The following is a 22174-nucleotide window of genomic DNA, read 5'->3' as shown; positions in this document are numbered from 1 at the left end:
TCTCAGTCTCCCCGTGACCACGCTCGCTGTAAAGTGTTCGAAATGTCGGGTTAATAATATAATGAATAAATCGCGTTTTAAATCCGGAGTAGTTAGCTTTTTTGTGATTCTTTGCCTTAGAGATAAAATATGTTATAATAAAATAATTATTTAAGTACTTATTTTATAATGACATTTCTTAGATTTTAAGATGTGGCGTATTGTGGTGAAGGGCAGGAGCCTCGGCGAAGGAGGCGGAAGGCAGTGCCATTTATTCAATCGGATAATATAAAAATACTTAGATATTCTGGCAGCATAATAGTTTGGACGGGGCGTTCAGAAAACTCACAGTCATGGGTTGTAACGCCGCTACGTGATGTTCAGTGATGTGGTAGGGGTCCTCATACAACTCTATAGATGTCATGAGTCGCAGAAAGTTATCCACAATGGCTGCGGAGAGTCCCTCGTCTCGCGCCAGATGCCGCCAGCAGCTGACTACGCACCTGTAAATTGTAAGAGTTTGCTATTTTCCCTTCAGTGAAGTATTATAATGTGTGTATGAATTTGTCTTTGTCCGTTTTCAACAATTTTGTTCCTTGAAATATTTCAAGGGTTAGAATTAAATTATCTGCTCGCTTTTTCGATTTCCTCAAACTGAACAAATGGGACAGGTTTACAATACGCGATTTCAACGCGACTTTCATTAAGTTTTAATGGGAAAATTAGACTATAGAGTATCCTAATTTATTCCTCATTTCACCAGTTATCTCCCGATGAAAGTCCCGACAAAATCGGTCCAGCAGTTCCAAAGCCTTTGTTTTTTTGGTACATATACCGTATATACATCCATATTTATTTAGTAAGAATCAGTTATTGAAATATTAAAAACAGACACTCCAATTTTATTTATCTGTATAGATTAAGTATATACAGAACACAGTGGAATACTCACGGTCTTAACGGAATCCGTTGGCCCAAAAGCACAGCCGTCACGGCATTGGAATGGTGCCTCGTCAGCGATACCAGCGGCCTCATAAGCCTCGCTCTGGCCTCATCGTTAACTAGCTCCATTGTCACCAACATAACTTCCACTATCCTCTCGATACTTTGATACAAATCCTGCCCTTTCTTGACGTAAAACGCATCTAATATAGAACTTATGCCCACACTTCGTAACTCCTGTCCATCATAGCTTTCAAGCAAGCTCTCTATGAATTGCATCGTATGCAAATGGGGTATCTTGGGAGAAATTGTGTCACACAGTTTCATACAATAATCACTAATCATACACAGATCGTTTGTTAGGATATTGTTCTGTAACTGGGTTAGGTTAGTCATGCATTCGTCATCCGGCTCAATGGTATGGCCTTCGTATAAATCTTGTATCTGAATTATAAGTTTGACACAGTCCACTGTAGTTAATCTTACTGGGAAATTAGTATCAGCTACGCCGGGCACAATGAGGCCTAATAAATATCCCATTTGACCGAATTTACTGGGAGTTTCGTAGTTCAGTTTAACATTTTTTATATAAGCGTCAAAAACGACTTGAAGAACGAGTACAGCAGCCGTTCTTATTTCGTCGTTTTCATGACGAATCCATTCCATAAGTAAACCAATTATATCATCTATTGTACTCAAACACGTTGACTGAATAATCAGTTCTTTTATCAATTCATGTAATAAAGTTAAAGAATCGTTCAATGTTTTAGCCAATAAATCGTTTTTATCACCGTTGCCTTCAATTTCATACTTCCGTTTGAACGAAGACAGTTCCCCAAATATACTGTTAAAGAGTACGCGAAGTATGGTATTACGTTCTTCCGGTAAAATGCCTTTTTGCAACTTCGTTAGCGCTTTTGATGCTTTCACTATTATGGGATATAGTTCTACGTTCCGTTTTTCCAGATTGGAGTTATAAATTTGTTCCAGTACAGCGTTTAATAATTGCCAGCGGTTTCTCAATGTAACATTATGGTGGGACGCTGGGTGGAGTGCTTTGCTAATCTCGTAAAGTGCTGTAACACTTGCGTTACACAGATCGAAAGCGGGACCCGATTTAAGAATTTCTAAAAGAATCGATGTGACATTCTCTCCTAATCTGGCTAGGACGTGAACGTCAAGACATTCCCGTGCAACTTTTCCGTAGCACGTTATAAGAGCATACTTGACTATGGCAAGTTCGGCGTAATTTTGGGATGCTCTGGATGAGAGGAAATTCAACAATTTATTGCTTCGTTTAGCTTCATTGTCTTTGTATAGTGCATCCAATTCATTGAGTACGGACTCTCCATGTTGTCTTGATGCAATGCCTATTGCTTTGCTCACGTAATCGACACTTTCAATCGGTATAGCTTTGAGTGCCAGAAGAATTATTTTTAATACAGTTTCGACTGCAGCAGCGTTTGACATATGGCAGGATAAAACAGCTAAGTACTGTAAAGCCACGCCTTTGATCATAGGCGATTGTTTCTTGGAGAGAATCTGTTGGGAAAACAACGAAGATATTTTCTCTACCCATTTGTTGCTATTAACTTGTTCTACAGCAGAGACCAGTAAGTCCAATAGCATATCATGCCATTGCTCTTTAGATTCATTTTTCTCAACATACTTGAGTAATCTATCTAATTCAATGGTCCACGAATTCTTCAAATTCTTATGAACATCACCAGAAAATTCTTCAAGGAACATCAACAGGTTCTTATTTCTATCCTTTTCATTTGGATCAACTACGTGCATCAGACACCGAACGAATACAAGGTCAGGGGAACATTTCGATTCTACAGTGTCTGGAGGATCGTCTGTAGTTACTTCCGAATTATTCTGCAGTAATGAAGTGAGACAGTGACTCACTGTAGACATGGAGGGTGTAAAATCTTCAACAGTGAGAGCAGTTAGGAGTAAATGTAATAATTGTGTCCGGACACTTGTGACAGTATTGCACATAAGAATCAATGAATTTCTACAAGTGTCACGTAAGTCTTGCACCTCAGTTTTGGATACTGTAGCGGGGCCTTCATAACCACAGTGTTTTACTATAAACTCCACCATAGCAAAATCCTCTGTGGCCATTATACAATTTCTATACACTAAAGCAACTATTGCTTTGACGAGAATCTTCTTCATTTTAACACCCTGTTCCATGACGATCATTACTTTTAAAATGGTTATGAATTTAGATGCGAAATTTTCAATAAACACTTGTGACGACGTGGTCAAATGTGTCAGGATTATAACCGCCCTCATTCTTTCTCTTTCTTGATTATTTTTACACATGTGCAAAAGCATTTCAATAGTCTGGTCTGGATACTGTGTTGCCATGTGATCAAAACAACGGAGTACTTCAAAATGATTCTTTACTGTATGCGGTTGATCATAATCTGGTTCTAGCAGAACCAAGTTGCATAAAACGTGGTTTATCGAATTGATTACGTTGTCATTTAGCGACAGTTTAGGATTCAGTGGAGATGGAGCTAGCAAATACGAAATACATTGGCTGATGCTGAAGAAGTTAATAGTTGGTTTTCGGTACAGTGAGAGCAATGAAAGTACAAATTTATTGACGGTCTCGTTGAACTGTCTCTCTGAGATGAGTCTGGTGATGGGGCCCAACGCCTCGAGGACTGATTCTGATACTTTCGGCTCATATGACGGCAACCACTGGTTGTATAGGACGTCGAATACAATCGAGAATTCCGTGACAAAATTATCCTTTATCGATGTTATGTTGTCGGTCTCAACGTTGTCACCTATTTGCTCAGCCACCGCAACAGCGAAATGTCCGAACGCTGTAAGTAAAAGTAATTTTACATTAACATGGTCAATTATAAGGCACGCCTCAGTGAAATCTACTTTTTCTATAGTAAGAGTGAGTTATTTACGTTTGTTAACTCTTTGAAAGGATGACTAAGAAGAAAACAGTCGCCGTATACAAGTTCGCATTAATACTATTGAATAATGCATGTACATATGTGTATATCATGAAATGAAAGCTAAAATGAAAATGCAATGGATCTTCATATTATTACACACATGATTGATTGATTACAATAAACGATCGCGATCACGAACATATATAAAACTAGCTTTCCGCCCGCGGCTTTGCCCGCGAAGTCGCAGTAAAGATAGACCCGTTGCCGTCGAGTGTTCCCGTTCCCGTGGGATTTCCGGAGTAAAAACTTTTCCATGTCCGTCTCCTGGTTCTAAGCTACCACTGCATAAATTTCCAGCCAAATCGGTTAATCCGTTCTTGATTTATAAATAGTGTAACAAACACCACTTTCTTTTATATATATAGACTTCTCGCTGAAGTCTAAGAAACCTTGTTGAACAGTGTCCATGATGCATAAATAAACACACAACCAAGTTTCGATCTAAACTTCTTATGATAGAAGAAAAGTAGTAAGAAATATGTTTAGAACCCTTTAACAATTCGATCTTTATTATGACTGTAATCCTACTGATATTATAAATGCGAAAGTTTGTAAGGATGTGTGTGCCTTTGTTGCTCTTTCACGCAAAAACTAGTGAACCGATTGCAATGAAATGTGGTACGTAGACAGCTGGACAACTGGAATGACATATAGGCAACTTTTTATCCCGAAATCCCTACGGGATACGGACTTACGCGGGTGAATCCGCGGGGCGCACCTAGTTGTTTAATAATCTTCCGGACGTTTTAAGACTTAAACATTCTTCCACAAATAGACTGCCATTATATCTCATAAAATTTAATTAATTGTCAAGTAATGAAGCCACACATATTGAGTTTTAATAGAGTACTTATAAATAACCACATAAGTCTCACCATACGCGAAGGCCTGTCTGAGCCCATCTTGCCTCACGAGCGGCAACAGTGGCAGCATTTTGCCCAGGATCTCCTTGATATGCGGCACCATGTCCCTGGTGTTGAGGACAGCAAGCGTGCCCAGGGTGTGCGCGATCGTGTAGTGCGGCACTGACGCCGGGGAGAGTTGGTTTATGAGATTTCTGAGTACCTGAACGATTGGATTGGTCTTAGACATAGACAAAGATTTACTTTTTGGTTATATTACTTCTATACTATATACAAATATAACCTGTTTGAGAGAAAGAAAGAAACATTTATTCGTGTGTTTGTTTAAACATGCTTATCTCATGAACTTTTTTTTTTATGTAATAGCGGGCAGCTGAGCTGGTGGTTCGCCTGATGGTAAGCGATCACAACCGCCCATAAACATTCGCAAAGGTAGTACCTCTGTGAATGCGCTGCCCGCTTTTATGGGGTAAGGGAAAAGGAAAGGATTAACGACTGGAAAGAAGGAATGGACTAGGACGGGTGAGGAAAAGGAAACGAGCCTACTGATTGGAACTGAAAAATTATTTTTGCGGTCAATATTCCATTGATTGAAGAAGGCTACCTAACGTGGGTGAAACCATTGGGCACAACTACTATTAAAAAAATGGGAATGTACCTATGTTTGTCAATTACGAAAAAAACTAAATATGTTTGTTGAATAAAATAATAAATGTACGGATAAACGATATTCAAGAACTATCAGCCAGTATATACGAGACGGAGAGTATATTATTTCATTTATTCTACCATTGACTAGTTTTTTATAGTTAAATTTACATATTATAAAAAGGTCTAAAAAAAGACAACAAGATAATTACCAGAGTTTTCATTCATAAATATGCATCATATACATAATTTAATATATAACAAGCGGCATGAATGTCAAAGGTAAGATTTATGCCTCAATAAGTGTACAAGTCTTTAAAAAGTAATATTTACAATTTATTTCATACTGGATTTTAACCCACTTTAAACGGACAGATTTAATTCAAACTCGGTTTCGGTTGTAATACAATAATTTTACGAGTGTATCTTCTCATGAAGATCTCATCACTGATTAGGATTGCCAGAATAAATTAATTTCCTCACATATACTCTGTATAAAAGCAAGTGAGACAATTTAGTTAGATTCTATCATTACAACGTGCTTTTTCATTATTATTCAAACTTAAAGGAGAATGCTTAGCATGAGAAAAAACGAGTATTTTTTAAATACATTTGCTTAATATAACAATAATATATAATATAACAAGTGACTTATTATAGAAACATCGCAAATAAATATTTTTTTTTATGTCATAATGGGCAACTGTGCTTGCTGGTGGTTTCCATGATGGTAAGCGATCATCACCGTCCATGAAGATTCGCAGAGGTAGTGCCTCTACGAATGCGCAGCCCGCTTTTAAGAAATAAGGAATGAGGAAAGGATTGACAACTGAAAAGAAGGAATAGACTGGAAAGGATAGGGAAGAGGAAATGGGCCTCCGGCTCCCTCACTCACCGTACGAAACACAATAGTGTATATGAATAATAATTAATTATTCACTATTATTTCACGCCGGTTTTCTGTGGAGCTGTGGTACTTCCCCAGTGCGAGTTGCCCCAATTCGTTTCAATTCAATCAAATTTCAATACTCGATTTCTACATTAATTGCCTTAATTTAATTTCCAACACATCTTACATGATATAAAAAAAACATAAACTCTCAATAAAAGTCCAACAAAGTATTTTATTTATAACCTCAATACAGCAAATCAATCACTTGTAAGGATTATGCATTGGGCTTCTTTGAATGAACTAAATATTAAATAAACCCCATACAGTAGAGGTTGTTAGTGGAGCATGCTTCTTTTAACGATTATTTTAAACGTAAAATCCTTATAATCGGGTCAGCTTATAGAAGCCCCTAAAACCGTTGTTATTCAAGCTTTTTGAAGGAGCTCGAATTTATTTTTGGAAGAAAATCAGTTTCTGTTCATGCTAGGCAATTAAATTAAAACATTAGAACATTCAAAAGCTAGAACTGAGTTCTCAATATTTATATAAATCTATACTAATATTATAAAGCTGACAAGTCTGTTTGTTTGTTGGTTTGAACACACTAATCTCAGGAACTACTGATCTGACTTGAAAAATTCTTTTCATGTTAGATAGCCCATTTATTGAGGAAGGCTATAGGCTATGACTGCTAGTTATGAATATAGTTCTACTTCTAGTATGATAGTATCTTAGATACTTTTGTTAGACAGTGTATATTATGATAGGGGGTGATTTTTAAGCTAAATAGATGAAATATTATTCGTAGCACTTTTACATAAAGAAAAAATATATATGTGTTTACATTAACAACACATCTTGTTTTATTTAATCAATTATAAATTGGAAGCATATGTGCATGTATTTGATAGCCTGTGTAAAAACAATAACACTCCTCATAAATAGCAGACTACATTGAAAGCAGATATTGATTATCAAATCACATATTTGAGAGAACCGGTTTGTACAAAGTTTAAAAGTGATTATGTTAATAATGTATAACAAGATTTTGTACATAAACATAATATTATAAAGGTATCAAGATTGGTATCTTTAAAAGGTCACAAGGATTAAGAATTGGTCATGAATTAAAATCGAGATTGTAGAAGCCTGCAAATTTTTACTTTATATTTGCATCACTTTATAATTGCAATAGGATAATATTGTATTCTAGAATAGAATGTCTGATAACGAGTGAGACGACAACCCACAGTTAGCCAAAAGCGAATAATGGCCCACAATCTTTGCCTTTGATTCTATTTTGGGTAACAACAAAGGGCTATGATAATGAAAATATTTTTGTATAAAAGCAACATTCCAGAAGGACTATGATCAGTGATTACATTTTCAATTATATTTTAAAGAAGTTCTGATTTCTTTAATATCAATGAACTTAATTGAATTCTAGAAAATGATTTCAACATATTTAATTTACAAGTGTTTTTTTATGAGTCATTTATGCAAAACCTACTATAGAATATAAATTGGCAGTCATAAAAAATTATTGATTACATACAAATGTTTTTAATAGCAATTGAGAAGGGTTATCTATAAACTCATTCATTGAATATTGTTATAAACAACCACTTCAAAAATATATCTTGTGCCTAACTTTTGACATTTTACAGGTGACATATTTATATCATTGTGTAATAATCATCGTTGCTACCCAAAAATCAGTCCTTAACTACCGTTTTTAACATTACAAAATTCTTCTCATATTTTAAATGTGAAAGTTTGTGTGCATGTGTATGTGTATGTTTGTTACTCTTTCAAGCAAAAACTACTGAACCCAATGCAAATAAAATTGGTACTATATAGCTGGCAAATAAAATTGGTACTGATAGCTGGACAACTGGAATAACACATACATAACTACAAACTTTTTATCCCAATATTCCTATGGGATACAGACTTACGCGGGTTAAACCACGGGGGGGCAGCTAGTGAAATGAATATGAAAAACATAGTCCATAAGGTAGGCTACTAGTACTACATGCATAGCTGAAGCAATTAAAATTAATTTGATGTATCATCTTTACAAAGAAAAATGTAACTATGCAAACACAAACAAGGCTTAACTAACTTACCAGATCCAAAAACTCATGGCCCACAGCAACAAGAACTGAAGATGCTCCCATCTGTACTGAGGGTTCGTAGGATGGGTTCTCCGTCATTGCCCTGAGCATAGCATTGACTAGCTCGGCTGCTGTTGTCGGATTTAATTTCTTCACCTGGCCCACACATGTTCGTTCTAACACCCTGTTAAATATGTTATTCTTGATCAGGCAAAGTTACTTAAAGGTTTTAGGGTTTTGCTTTAATTAATGACAATATCATTAGAGTATAAAGTATTGATATAAAACTAGAAAGCATACTTTAAAAGTATCTACTTTCTTTGTTCTCTATATGTCTCTTGTTTTATGTTCATATTATAAATACATTACTTGTATAAGAATCATTAAAAGCTGAAATAGTAACCTAAAGTGATGCTGTGAAAATATATACATATTTTTTTATTAATATTGGACGTGAACAAAAGCTGGCGGTATTGTAGACATGTTTTGTACCTATATAGTGTATTCATATTTTAAAATTTAATGTGTGTCACATTAGTCACAATTATTCCATATTAAAGAGTATTTAAACATAGACTTACTGTACAATATTTCCAGTTTGGATAACGTTAATTCGAACAGTGTTTTTGTAAAATTCACATATTATTTCTATTACTTCATTTGGATACCGATTGGCTATTTTCGTAAGAGATTTTATTATGTTGTTGTTTACCGAGTTATCGCTGTCACAGAGTGCATTTATTAATACATTCACCGTATCTGTAGAAAAATAAATTCATTAGTTTATTACTTTTCCAACAATACACAAGAAGATAATACGAAATACATTATGCATGTACCTTTCAGACATTCTGCATCCGATAACGACATTTTGCCTTAACCATGGGGATAAAAATTAACTATGAAAAATAGAAATTAAATTAATTTTAAACGCAGCAGAAAGAAAAATTATAATGCACAAGTCACAACTTTATCGTCATTCAATGAGTACAAGTTGTATAAGTGTCAACTGTCAAGTACAAAGTGATACTACACTGTCAAGTGTCAATAAGCATCTGTCAAATGACATTGACACAGGATGTGTCAATTAAAGAAAATGTAGCAATTTCAAAAAATTGGCATCATCGACAAATTCATTCCTTTTTTTTCCTCTATTGGGTGAAGACTATCTACCCTACTTCCTACTTATCCTATCCTACTAATATTATAAATGCAAAAGTTTGTAAGGATGTATGTGTGTTTGTTACTCTTTCACTCAAAAACTACTGCACTGCAATGAAATTTGGTACGTAGACAGCTAGACAAGTGGATAGCATATAGGCAATTTTTCATCCCGATATTGCTACAGGATACGGACTTACGCGAGTACGCGCGAAAGTTTATATAAATAAATCTATGCTGATATTAAAAAAGCTAAAGAGTTTGCTTGTTTGTTTGTTTGAACGCACTAATCTCAGGAACTACTGGTCTGATTTGAAAAATTCTTTTAGAGTTAGATAGCCCATTTATTGAGATACTAGCGGGCAAAGATGGGGCGAACCAATAGTTCCTGAAATAAGTGCTTTCAAACAAGTAAACAAAAAACTCTTCATCTTTAAAATATCGGTATAGATTTATTAAGATAAAGTATCTTTTTTATCACCTTATAATTTTAAATGGTACCTTTCTTATTTGGTAATACACGAAGCGATTTGTATTGAAAATTTTAAGGACGTAATCGATAAAATTATAGATATCTGTATTTAAATAACTACCTAAGTTACACCTATTTTGCCGAATTTAATTTGATTTTCATGTTGGCTCAGTTTCATTTATATATTATTTGAATAAATACTAATTTTTTTGCTGGTAAAATAACGTTTTATTATTTATAATAATAAAATAATGTACACACCTACCTATAGATAAATACCAACTAGGTAACTAAATTAATTTTAGGGTTGTTTTTATGTTAACATTGTAGTCACAGAATAATATGCTGCAGCTTTACTATGGTAAATTTAATTTAGTCTATGCTTTTGATTAGCAAAAGTTGGGCGACGGCTAGTCGGCTGTGTTCAACGTAACTTTCGTTAAATTATTTCGCTAATATAGGTCATTTATAGATTAGATGCGCGAAATACATAATTTCAACAAAATAATATAAGAAACGATATATCTTTTAATTAATTTTAAGTAAATTCCGAATTCGAATCATAGTAAAAATCATAGAATACGACTTTCACCGGATACATCGATAATTTGATTATACGAAACATAGGTTGCAAATTACTTATTTAGCGGGCAGTGAAACAATCTTACGATGTATCCGTGCGTATGGTCAGTTATCGATATAACTGTGTGATGAACTGTGTGGTTCGTTTAAGTGACAAAGCAAACGCGTCGGCTCCCACAGGCCACTCGACACTATTATCCCATCCGTGATTACGTCGCGCCGGGAACTGGGCACTCGGCTTAGTCGCCGCGGGGACTCCAAAGCGGTAAATACGGAGTCGCAAATCCTGCTCCGAATCATTTATCGTCAGGATCTCGGTGAGTACCTACAGCGCTAGCTAGTCGGGACTCTCAGTTCCCTCTCTGACAGGAGACGGGCGTTACTTGCGCTCTGACATTGAACAGAGCAAGATCAGCTGCCGTTTGATCTTAAAATAGACGTAGAACACTGAGCCCCTCCTGGCAGCGGACTTAATCAGCTGATCCGTACAATGCTTTAATTATATCCAATTGGATTATTAATTCAAAAGCGTGGTTGATCAAACGCGATTTAAATCATTCATTGTGCGCGCTGATAAGTTATCGGCGTGATAGTGTCATTTATAAAACAATTTGCAGTCCTGACATAGTTTTCAGTGATAACAACTGGTTAATTGGTTTCAGATTTGAAGATGGTGCAGCAAGATTTAACTTAGGTGATTGGGAAGGGTACACATGGTTATGGTAGGGAATGGCTCTCGGGAGCTCATCTGTGTGAGTTCCTAGTGAGATAGGGTAACTGGATGTGAGTGTAGTGTTGTGAAGTGTCTAGTCATTAGTGAGTGAGGCTTAGAGCCGGGATGCCCTCCGTTATGTTGTCCGCAGTGCTTGAAGAGGAGGCTGACTTGTATGAAGCGTTCCCTCCTCACGTTGATCCCTCCGGAATCACTATTTTAACTGATAGCCCACCAGGTATGTATTGTATTTTAACATTATTAGTAATAACTAGATTTTTTCAAAGCCAGTTATGGCAGGCAATAGTAAAAATCAGATAGCATAATTTATCATATTCATAATCTATAATATAAATTAATGATTCTCTCTATTCTAAGGAAATCTTGAAGATTACATTCTTAAAGAATTATCATGTTTGAATTATTAACTCAACAAATATTTATTATTTTAAGACACACTATAATATTAATTATCTCTGTGTAAATATTTACCGAGAGTTGTGGATTCTCTCCTGTTTACAATGTAAAGTTGTGTCTATAAAGTTTATGCTGATTTGTATAAGGCAGAAACAGTGTAGGATACCATTGTTTGAAGAAAACCAAAGTGTGCTGTGTTGCAATGCATGCTTGTCTTACATAGATATGTAAATTGTATTGTCACGCATACTTAAATAGCGTTTTTGTTTATAAATTTAATGACAAATATACTTTACAGTGCACTTTTGTCTTAGTTAAGAAATCAATGATACTTGAGAAGTATTTTTGACAAAGAATATTATGTAGCTTAAATATGGCTTAAATAAGTCCGTATCCCGTAGAAATATCGGGATAAAAATTTCCTTATATGTAATTCCAGTTGTCCATAATTTAGATTCTATTAGGTTCTGGATATCTTGAATCAATGACATGGTTGTGATATTCATTGTTATTGATCCCATTGCATGTGATGATATTTGAGAACATACAAACATATTTTGTTATCCACTGATAAACTTAATTTTTTGTCAACATTGCAATATAATTTGATACTTTTGGTAATATGGGTAAAGTTACAGGTACAACTACAGCCATTTTTCTTACTTTGGGTTGTACAATAATTTATTGTTTGAATAAATATGATAAATACAAATATAAATATGTGGATGGAATTTAATTCATTTAATAGATCACAAAATTTGTATTAATTCTGATTACTTAATATTTATTTTCTTATGAATTTGGATGAAATTATTGCATCCAATTCATTGTAGAAGCAGCAATTGGTATTTGTGTAGCAAGTATGTCTTTTGCATAATTGTTTAAAGAATTGGCATTATCAATTATTTCTTGCATTTAGTAATAATTAATATTCACTAATATGGGTACATCAAATGTGCCATACATTGTAGAATATTATGACATCTATATGTAAAAAATGAATCGAATGTTTTGATATGCGTAAAACTCGAGAACACTTCGACAAATTCGGCAAAATTCTAATATTTTTGTTAAGACCCAAGATAAATAGTGGTATATTTATCCTGAGTGAAGCCGGGGCGGACCACCAGTTTCTCTTATAATCTTATTTGACAAAAAGCAAAACTGCCCTCATAATGACAGAACTAGAGAAAATTTAATGGGACTAAAAAGGAGCACCTGTTTTCAATAAAAAAATCATAATAATCGGTTTAACAAAAGTGTGGCTTTATTTGATTATCTTTAAAAAATCTTATATATAGTATACATACTATTAAACCAAAAGATTGAGAAACAGTATCATAAATCGTAGGTAATCGTAAGACTTGCGGAGAATTAGATTTATTTTGACAGATTTTTTGTTTTCGCTATAAAACGATTTAGGCTGTCAGATGCAAAAACTAACTGGAGGCTGGAGCCCGTTGCTTCATTGCGTAGTACCGTGGTTGAAAATAGACCATGTGCTCATCTAAACCATAATCAATCCCTCTACCATTTTTCATACAGATCCGACCAGCTATTTTTGTGTGAAACAGTTACAAACATATTCATCCACAACCGTCACGATTATAGGTGGTGTATAGAATACTATTATTCTCTTTGTGATCAAATTTACTGAGTTTATAAGATCTACAATATTCCTTCCTGCTGCTACGTGGCCTCTATACTACGATAGGTCTGTTGGCAATTGCCTAAATTGTCTCCGCGTATCTAAATCTGATTGTTACGCACACATGAATATAATACGGCCTAAGTACGGACTAGATGGTATATAAGATTGATTCTATGCGGATGCTTCGCGGAAGTAAGGCATTTGTGAATGAAACAAAGATAGGTTTAATATCACCTCTTGTATTGTATTCAATTTTCGATCGTGGCAATTAACGTTGATATCATAGGGTTAGGTGAGTTATTTCTGTTTTCAGCGCAAACTGATTTAATTTAACATTTTGTTTGCCTTGATTTAGGCTAAATGGGATAGTCTTTGTGGAATATTTCAAGATAATTGCGTTTAAAACTGGAGGAATAATTAACTCTCGGAGGAATGAATATAAATAAGTCTGTCTGGAAAAACTAATCGTTTTATTAATTATCTGTAAAACTAGATTTCAGTGTCTCCTCTTTTCTGGTTGTGACTGTTTATTTTGAAATATCTTTTCTTTTCATGCCATCGTAGTTATTTAAGGAGATCGGGTGTCATGCAGTATCACTACCAAGCCGTTAATATTTAATAGATATTGACCCGGAGGTCAGGTCCATTTGAATTTCATTAAGAAATATTTCGTGAAATAAACAAGTGCTGATTTCGTATCGTGAATTTTACATTGCATGATAATAACTACAGGTTTTACTACATTTATTAGGAACGTTGTTTGTCTCTATCAACTGTCCAGTGTCTCGTACCGTTTCAGGTAGTCCGCTTGTGTCCGTTTAGTAGACTTTTATAATGGAGATCAGTTATTAAAATTTCAATTGTGATAAAATATCAGGAGCCGGTCTCTGTAGCCAATTACATGATACATTAAAAAAAAAGGTCTAAAAGACAAATATACCGTAAATGCTCTCCCTATACCCTTTACCTATAATGCCTATTATGAATACCTATAATGCCTATCTTCTATCTACTTTCCAATCTTAAACTATGGCGTGATATTCCAAGCAAGTTTCTGATAGACTTTTACAAGTTATTGAAGTTCTAGAGCCTTATATCTTCAGTAAAGGTATTTTGCTTATCTGGTGGAATTAATTTAGTTAAATTGCGTTTTCAAATGTAGGTCAGCAAGATAGCCGTGACACCTTCTTCCTTCGCAAATTACTTACTTTATTTATAACTTTAAGTAATGCCGTAAACTCTTGACGAAATCTTCTGTGTTGTAGCGGATTTGTCTGGAATAAAAGATATTATATAAGAATTATCTTAAATTGCAATAATTTAATGGGTAATAAATAGTTATTTACACGTATATTATGACGAATAAGGGATTTTTATTTATTCGTAGCAAGCTCCGAAACTACGTAAGCCATTTTGAAAATTCACTACAGAAATGTAATGAACCTAATTAAGCTCTTATCAAATACAACAGTGCAATTATTGCGTTGATGAAAATTATAAGTGGAAGGCAGGTTCTCGTGGGATGGAATTCACCCCACACGCTACAATATTTATCAGAAAATCTCGTTTGGTTTATTCTGATCCCGCCTCTGTTCAGCCGAAAATTGTACTTTAGAGTACGGGTTTTAATAAGAGTTTTGTAACGCGAACATGCATGGGCACCTGACTTTTTTGTGATTGAGTCGCATTTCACGTCAGAGATATAAAAGATCCTTATTAGACAGCTTTCTCCATATTATTCACGATTCGCTGCTCGAAACGTTGAAGGAAAACATGGTGAGGAAAGCGGCATGTTGGAGAACCAAAAGTTCGTCAACATGTGACATCTACCATCCCGCACTTGGCCGGCGTGGTGGCTTATGGCCAGAACACTCATAGGATGCGTGTGTCTCTACAGTGGGAATATAATATACAAGCGGTCCGCTCCGGCTTCCCCCGTGGTACATACATAGCTTATATATAGCCTTCCTCAATAAATGGGCTATCTAACACTGAAAGAATTTTTCAAATAGGACCAGAAGTTCCTGAGATTATTGCGTTCAAACAAACAACAAACACAAACTCTTCAGCTTTATAATAGATTACGATGATGATGATGCCAACATGGGAACAATTCGAATAGATATCGTTATAATCCACCACAAAATGTTTACCAAAAGCCGCATCATTACGCGTTCATCGTACGTGTTTGTAGTCGTTTAAACTAAAGCCATAGACAACATTTCCACGAAACGCGTGTCAATGAGGTATTGTTGTGAAACTAAGATACGTAATTCGCGTTCAATTGTATGAACTTCGCACAATACCATAACCTATCCAAGATTGCACGATCCACCATTCATTGTACAGCGAAATGTGTACAGTACGGTCGACGTACCTTGGCGAGTCCGAATACAGGCTCTGGAAAATTTGGCGCATGTACGCTCCTGTAATTGTCGCCTGATGCCACCATTTGGCTCCCAAAAAGAGTTTAGAGAGAACTTCAGACCCGCCAAGATACGTCCACCGTATTGTACTCACTCTGTGATTAGATAGTGTTTGAGGAAATAATGTCGGTAAAAGCAGTTTTTTATCGCAAATTAGATTTATCACGCTGTAATCTCATTTTAGTGGTCGTATTTTAAATTCGTTCAATCCAATTGTTAGCAGCCATTTCTTCGAATAAATCAAATAATATCGGGTAATAACTTTAACTCAATGAAGATCAGACTATTATCAAAGTAGTAAATAACATAAAAAGTTTTTATAAATCGTATTATCGCACGTAAAAAGAGCAAATACAAAAGTTTATATTACCGAATCATCATATTCAAATATTTTCTTTTTTTAGAACTCCATCTCTATAAAATCATAAATTTTCGTCAGTTAATGCGATGTTAACGAAGTTTAAAATCTCCTTAATCAGAATACGATTCGATTGCGATGGAATTATCTGGAATTTAATGAGATAAAATCGACTCCTTTGTAAGGAAAACGAACCGTTTAAAGTATTATCAGGATCGAACAGAGGTCATCTAAAGGTTAAGTATTTCTTATTGGATTCGGATGAGAGCATCGTCCATCGATTAATTTTTCAACGTTTTGTGTAGGAGCGGGTAGTCGAAATTTATTCAGCCGCTGAGCAAAAATCGTCTTAAAAATCGTACTGTTCCGTTGATATAATCACACCTAAATAAAACAAGTGGTTAATCAAAAATTTTCACTACATAACCCTGATTTTAACTACTCGAGAATTTTATCATTAAAAGATTTCGGATAAGCTTATCGTTTGTCTTTTCATCAGTGTCGTGTTATAGTTTAACAATAAGGTCGTTTGATTAACTCTTATCGGCCATCTTGGTTGTGTAATGACTGGAGATGATACTAGAAGTTTGTATAGCAAGATATCAGATCTTGCTGTTATTCTAATAACTACACATAATAAAGGTGTCTTTGAATCGCAATATTATCAGAAATTCATTGCTGTTGATTGTAACGGTTTTTTAACTGCAAGGGTCAATGTTCACTAAGACGATCCTGATTGATTTCGTTCGTCTTATTCCAACGATTTTCAAACGTGTCACAATGCACGTACGTTTAAAGACAAACGTCTAAAAATCTATAGGTATTATAATACTAAACAATGTAGGTATAATCGCGAAACGCGAAGGGACACTTATTTAATACTAATTAACACTCTCGTGTTTGCCACGCGTAATAATAGAAACATAAATTCGACAAATCTGATCATTTTAATTCTACAGCGTATGAGCAGAAGTATCGCACTCATATTGATTTATATAAAAACGGACGTGCACCGTGACGCATTTAATACGAATGATAAAAAACAGCATACGCAATGAATATCGCATTCCGTTTTGTTTACCTTGTGAATGACTAAGGTTCGCAACATTGAGACCATCTTCCGGCTTCCGTTTTCATATAGTGTGTAAGAATACACTTGTACCGATAGTATATCTGTGTACTTGCCACGCTGAAGTACCCAGGTATTATCAGCGTCTTGTTAAATCGACACTTGTCATTGAGAATGCCTTTTCGTGAAGGATTATTGTTATGGTTTTTTGTCAGTTAATGAAATAAGTAAATAAGTTGGATATATATTAGTCTCGCTAGTGTAGTAGTGAGTAGGTTTGATAATAATCGTACGTTAAATTGTTATTTATATTATATCCTAGACATAAAAACATTAACAAAATGAATTACTATTTGATGCCACGAAGCCAAAAACAAACACGCACACAGATAAACACGTTGCTTTAGGACGTCAAGGCAACTACCCAGAAAGCTACACTTTACACGAGTGATATGCGATTTATCATTAATCCTATTTGAAATTCGCAAAAGTATTTATATAAGTATATATTATAATTCTAGAAAGTTGTACAAATTTGATTACTGCGAAATTAATAATACACTTGCTCGAGAATAGCGCTGAGGTGTTACCAAATAATATATTCGAAGTAATTGGAAAGTAACGTAATTATATGTGATTAACTTTCACAATTGAAATAACATGATTGTTATAAAGTAGGAAAAAAAACTTGTGTGGTTTTTTATATAGTTCCTGTACTGGGGTAATACAGGATACACTGTTAATCTATGAGCAACTTTGTTACATGATAATTAATAAACTTTTTGTAACCGACTTGGCTTTATGCAGTTGATTATGATAATATATGTATGAGCCAAGTCCTTTTTCTTTTTGTTACCTTCACGTATTTCGCCGTGAGAATTATTAGAAAAAGGATTTGTGGCAGCAAACAATTATTTCCTTATGAAATTTTCTATATCATACTTTAATTATCCGACTAGTATTATAAATGCGAAAGTTTGTAAGGATGTGTGTGTGTTTGTTACTCTTTCACGCAAACACTACTGAACCGATTGCAATGAAATTCGGTACGTAGACAGCTGGACAACTAGAATAACACATAGGCAACTTTAATCCCGACATTCCTACGGGATATGGACTTACGCGGGTGAAACCACGGGGCGCAGCTAGTTTTTTATATATACAAATTGTAGGTATAATAAAATAACTTCTATTTTAATCTTCAATATCGATTACTTACTCATGCGGTGTTTCTAACCGGGTACGACTTAGGGACTTTCAAGAACAGAGCTTAGTCCCATTTAAAAGACAGGAAACACGCTGATCACTTACCATCAGGTGACGCGTCTACTCCGTTGCCTTAATACAAAAAAATATGCAATACAAAGAAAACTTGAACAGAAACTTACAGGAAATTAAATAGAAAATTTTGCAATTCGATAAGTAGATAGTAGATATTTTTTTTATATACTTTCAAGTTTTACAATTAAAGCAACGTTTTCTAAGTTAAAATTGAAGTCCCGTGTTTCCTAGTGGGGTTATGGGGCAGACGATATGTAACATCACTGATCGATTTTCTAGATGGACAAGTAGGTGATAACCCTTCTGTGTCTTGCAATACCGAGACATTTGTTTTCTATGACTCCCCGCTGAGAATCGAACCTAGCACCCCTCGTTTCTACGTTCATGCGTTAAGCACTGTACCAAGGAGACGGTCGAGATTACTAGGTTCGCTAGCGTCTTTGTATTTGTAAATGCTTGTACCTGTTTCAACAGTACGAAATATTTAATACGAATCATTACGTTTCCGATTCCATATTTAATATCATATGACACTATACAAAACATTATCATATCATACATCATACATATCATTATCTTAAAGTTATTACTAATGAGTTGCATTATGATAGTATTCGACTTATATGTACTATATAATAATTATGTATAAAGCAATACATAGCAGATTATTTACGACCTGTTGTACGCCCATAAATATGAGTTAATATCGAACAAAGAGTCGTTAACATAATATAACTTGTGTTTAAGATATATTTATTAGCTATTAAAATAATAGAAGATCTCTTTAAGAATATGGTGTTTCTAATTTAATTGTAGTTATGTTATAAACAATTTATTATGAACTAGCTGTGACCGGCGGCGTCACTCGCTTGGTACCCGGGTAAAATGTAGCCTTTGTGCTAATCCAGAAGACACGATGAGCTGTTTTCGCGTGAATGAGTAACAAACAACCATACATCCATTTTAATATTATTAGGAAGTAACTATGAACTTAAGTTAGACGTAAAGGGGTAAATTTTTAGATTTTGCTATTAAAAGTATTGAAATCACACTTGGATCCTGGCAAAACTGTTCATCTGATAATAATAAACATAATACAAAACGGTTAAACCCAAAACGATGCATTGTCACGTGGAATTTTCCTCATTCATCCCCGCTGATTGCACATTTTCGTCGAAAACAAACGATTCAATGAAAACATCCAACCGTTGTTTTGAGATTTTCGCTCGATGATCAGATATTTCAGATGAAATTTATCTTTTTTTGGAATTACTTGTATGTAACACTATTTTTCATCGAATATTCCATTAGAATTTTTCCATTAATATGATCGTATATTATGAAAAATTATGCATAGTTAGTAGTGCAAGCATTGTTTATATTTTTTTGTATTTTTTCCAAACTGAAAATGACTCACGCAGCTCCTCGGGGCAATATATGGATACTTTTACTCCACAATTATATTAAACTAGCTGCGCCCCGCGGTTTCAGCCGCGTAAGCCCGAATCCCTTTGGAATATCGGGATAAAAAGTTGTCTATATGTTATTCCAGTTATCCAGCTGTCTACGTACCAAATTTCATTGCAATCGGTTGAGTAGTTTTTGCGCGAAAGAGTAACAAACACATATATCCTTACAAACTTTCGCATTTATAATATTAGTGGGATATAGTAGGAAGGATTATGCAGATAACATATATAATTTTGAAAGTCAAAACAAACAAATTCCGGCGAAACCGCGGGGCGCAGCTAGTATCTTATATATAACGTTAAGGAGTTCACACTTCACAGACCTGAGAAATTATATTAAATCGGCGAAAACCCTAAATGTTAACTTACGTATTTAATGCGTTGAGTTTCGCAACTTTTTCGCATTCGATTATATACCTGCACTTAGCTCAAGTCGACATGGTTACCTATTAGCATTGCATATTACTAAACGCATACGTAAGCGGTTTTATGCTCGAGGGTGTGGCGTGTACCTACCTGCTGTAAACATTGGGCCTGGGCCTCATCATATCACTACGTAGGTTGTGTAAAACGCTTAATCGCCGTCTGTGTGCCTGTATGCTTAGATCTTTAAAAGTACGCAATCGATTTTGATGGGGTTTTTTATAGATAGAGTGATTGAAGAGGACGGTTTATATGTATGTATCGTGTACAATTGCACCCGTGCGAAGCCGGGGCTTGTCGTTAGTAGGTTATAATTTAGTTTTGAAAACATGGGAATATGGTCTCGATAGCATAACAGAGATCATGTACGCATGTAACCGTGGAAGAATTTTTGAAATCCGTTCAGTAATTCCTGAGGTTAGCGCGTTCAAACAAACTTTTTAATATTAATACCTATTGTGGTACAGATTGAACTATAGCTTCCAAAATGTAAACTCGTTTAACTAAAAACTGAACTAAATAATGATATCACGATTAGCATCTATCGTCCAAAAAATAAGTTTAATACCTTTATGAAATTAATAAAAGTTCATAGCAATAACATAGCTTCTTACTTTTTTGTCTATAAATATATTTAATCAACTAGCTTTTGCCCGCGGCTTCGCACGCGTTAATTCGAAGTAGTTTAATAGATGTTCGTTTACATATAAACCTTCCTCTTGAATCACTCTATCTATTAAAAGAAACCCCATCAAAATCCGTTGCGTAGTTTTAAAGATTTATGCATACATAGTATACTTCGTTTTATACTATGTAGTGATAACACGCGAGCGTCGCGACCGAAAACCTAGAAACTAGTGACATCTATTTGTTCTCGATGTATTTAATTGTATTACAATGTTTTATAAATCGTGTGACACTGCGCCGCACTCCGGTAGATGTCATTGTTTAAGACCCGAACGATTTGTGATTTTATAACAATTTTTGTACTATGGGTGAGGATATAGTATACGTATATAATATATGTAGTATATAGTATACTATAGGTCAGGGTGAGGGAGTCACGCTGACCGTCGGTGCTGACAGCCGAAATGTATGTATGAACCTATATAGTTAGCGTAAGCGTAGTATTTTCTTGTGTTCGATTTTACGCGAGTGTTATACATTTATAAATTACAGACTTTTTAACGGATTTTACAGCGAGCATGGTCACGGGGAGACTAAAAAGCCTGTAAAGCTGTAAAGTGTTCGAAACGTCGGGTTAATAATATAATGAATAAATCGTGTTTAAAATCCGTCAAAAAGTCTTTAATTTCTAACTATATGAAGCGTTTCAGAATAACGCGTACCAGCGTGTGCGGCGCATAGCGGTGCATACGTTTTATCTGTCTGATAGTAATCTCTCTTTTGTACACAAGTAATTATATTGACAATAAATTGAAAAAAAATGAAATTAAAAAGTATTACCTTTTTAGATGCCTATGAACGTTGGATTCGCTTACCACCAGGCGATCCACTAATCGTTTGTCCACCACCATATAAAAAAGTCTTGTCGGTTAAAGCATGTATATGAAATGTGTTTTATTGTTCATAATTATTCCCTGGATAGCTGAGTGTTTGAATGCAGGACTAAGTGTTAGACTAAACGTAGGACATATATACAAGAGATCAGGAATATTATGAGGTTTATGCAAGGAATTAGTATGCCATGAAACTTTATTA

General features: G+C 34.8%; 2 protein-coding genes across 8 annotated transcripts in view; one reads left to right on the top strand and one right to left on the bottom strand.

The window, feature by feature from the left end:
* Nucleotides 1–9430, bottom strand: part of LOC119840619 (maestro heat-like repeat-containing protein family member 1) — a 17330-nt gene extending 7900 nt beyond the window's left edge. The window contains exons 1-6 of the mRNA XM_038367310.1: nucleotides 9271–9430; nucleotides 9013–9190; nucleotides 8444–8615; nucleotides 4787–4976; nucleotides 932–3767; nucleotides 329–482 (exon numbers count right to left, since the gene is read on the bottom strand). Of these exons, the coding sequence (XP_038223238.1) occupies nucleotides 329–482; nucleotides 932–3767; nucleotides 4787–4976; nucleotides 8444–8615; nucleotides 9013–9190; nucleotides 9271–9301 (3561 nt within the window). The 5' untranslated portion in view covers nucleotides 9302–9430. The remainder of the gene's footprint in view (nucleotides 1–328; nucleotides 483–931; nucleotides 3768–4786; nucleotides 4977–8443; nucleotides 8616–9012; nucleotides 9191–9270) is intronic.
* Nucleotides 9431–10459: 1029 nt separating this feature from the next.
* Nucleotides 10460–22174, top strand: part of LOC119828778 (GTPase-activating protein skywalker) — a 75437-nt gene continuing 63722 nt past the window's right edge. For 3 of the 7 annotated variants that reach the window (XM_038351033.1, XM_038351057.1, XM_038351085.1), the window contains exons 1-2: nucleotides 10462–10963; nucleotides 11309–11596. In XM_038351033.1, coding sequence (XP_038206961.1) covers nucleotides 11485–11596 — 112 coding nt within the window. In that variant the 5' untranslated portion in view covers nucleotides 10462–10963; nucleotides 11309–11484. Of the gene's footprint in view, nucleotides 10964–11308; nucleotides 11597–22174 lie in introns of all 7 variants that reach the window. The other 4 variants (XM_038351075.1, XM_038351067.1, XM_038351049.1 and 1 more) reach the window with 3 other exon arrangements.

The sequence above is a fragment of the Zerene cesonia genome, chromosome 1 (assembly GCF_012273895.1).
Source record: "Zerene cesonia ecotype Mississippi chromosome 1, Zerene_cesonia_1.1, whole genome shotgun sequence".
NCBI classification, from domain to species: Eukaryota; Metazoa; Arthropoda; class Insecta; order Lepidoptera; family Pieridae; genus Zerene; species Zerene cesonia.
Note: the sequence above shows the minus strand (reverse complement) of the source record. Positions and strands in the feature narration are given on the sequence as shown.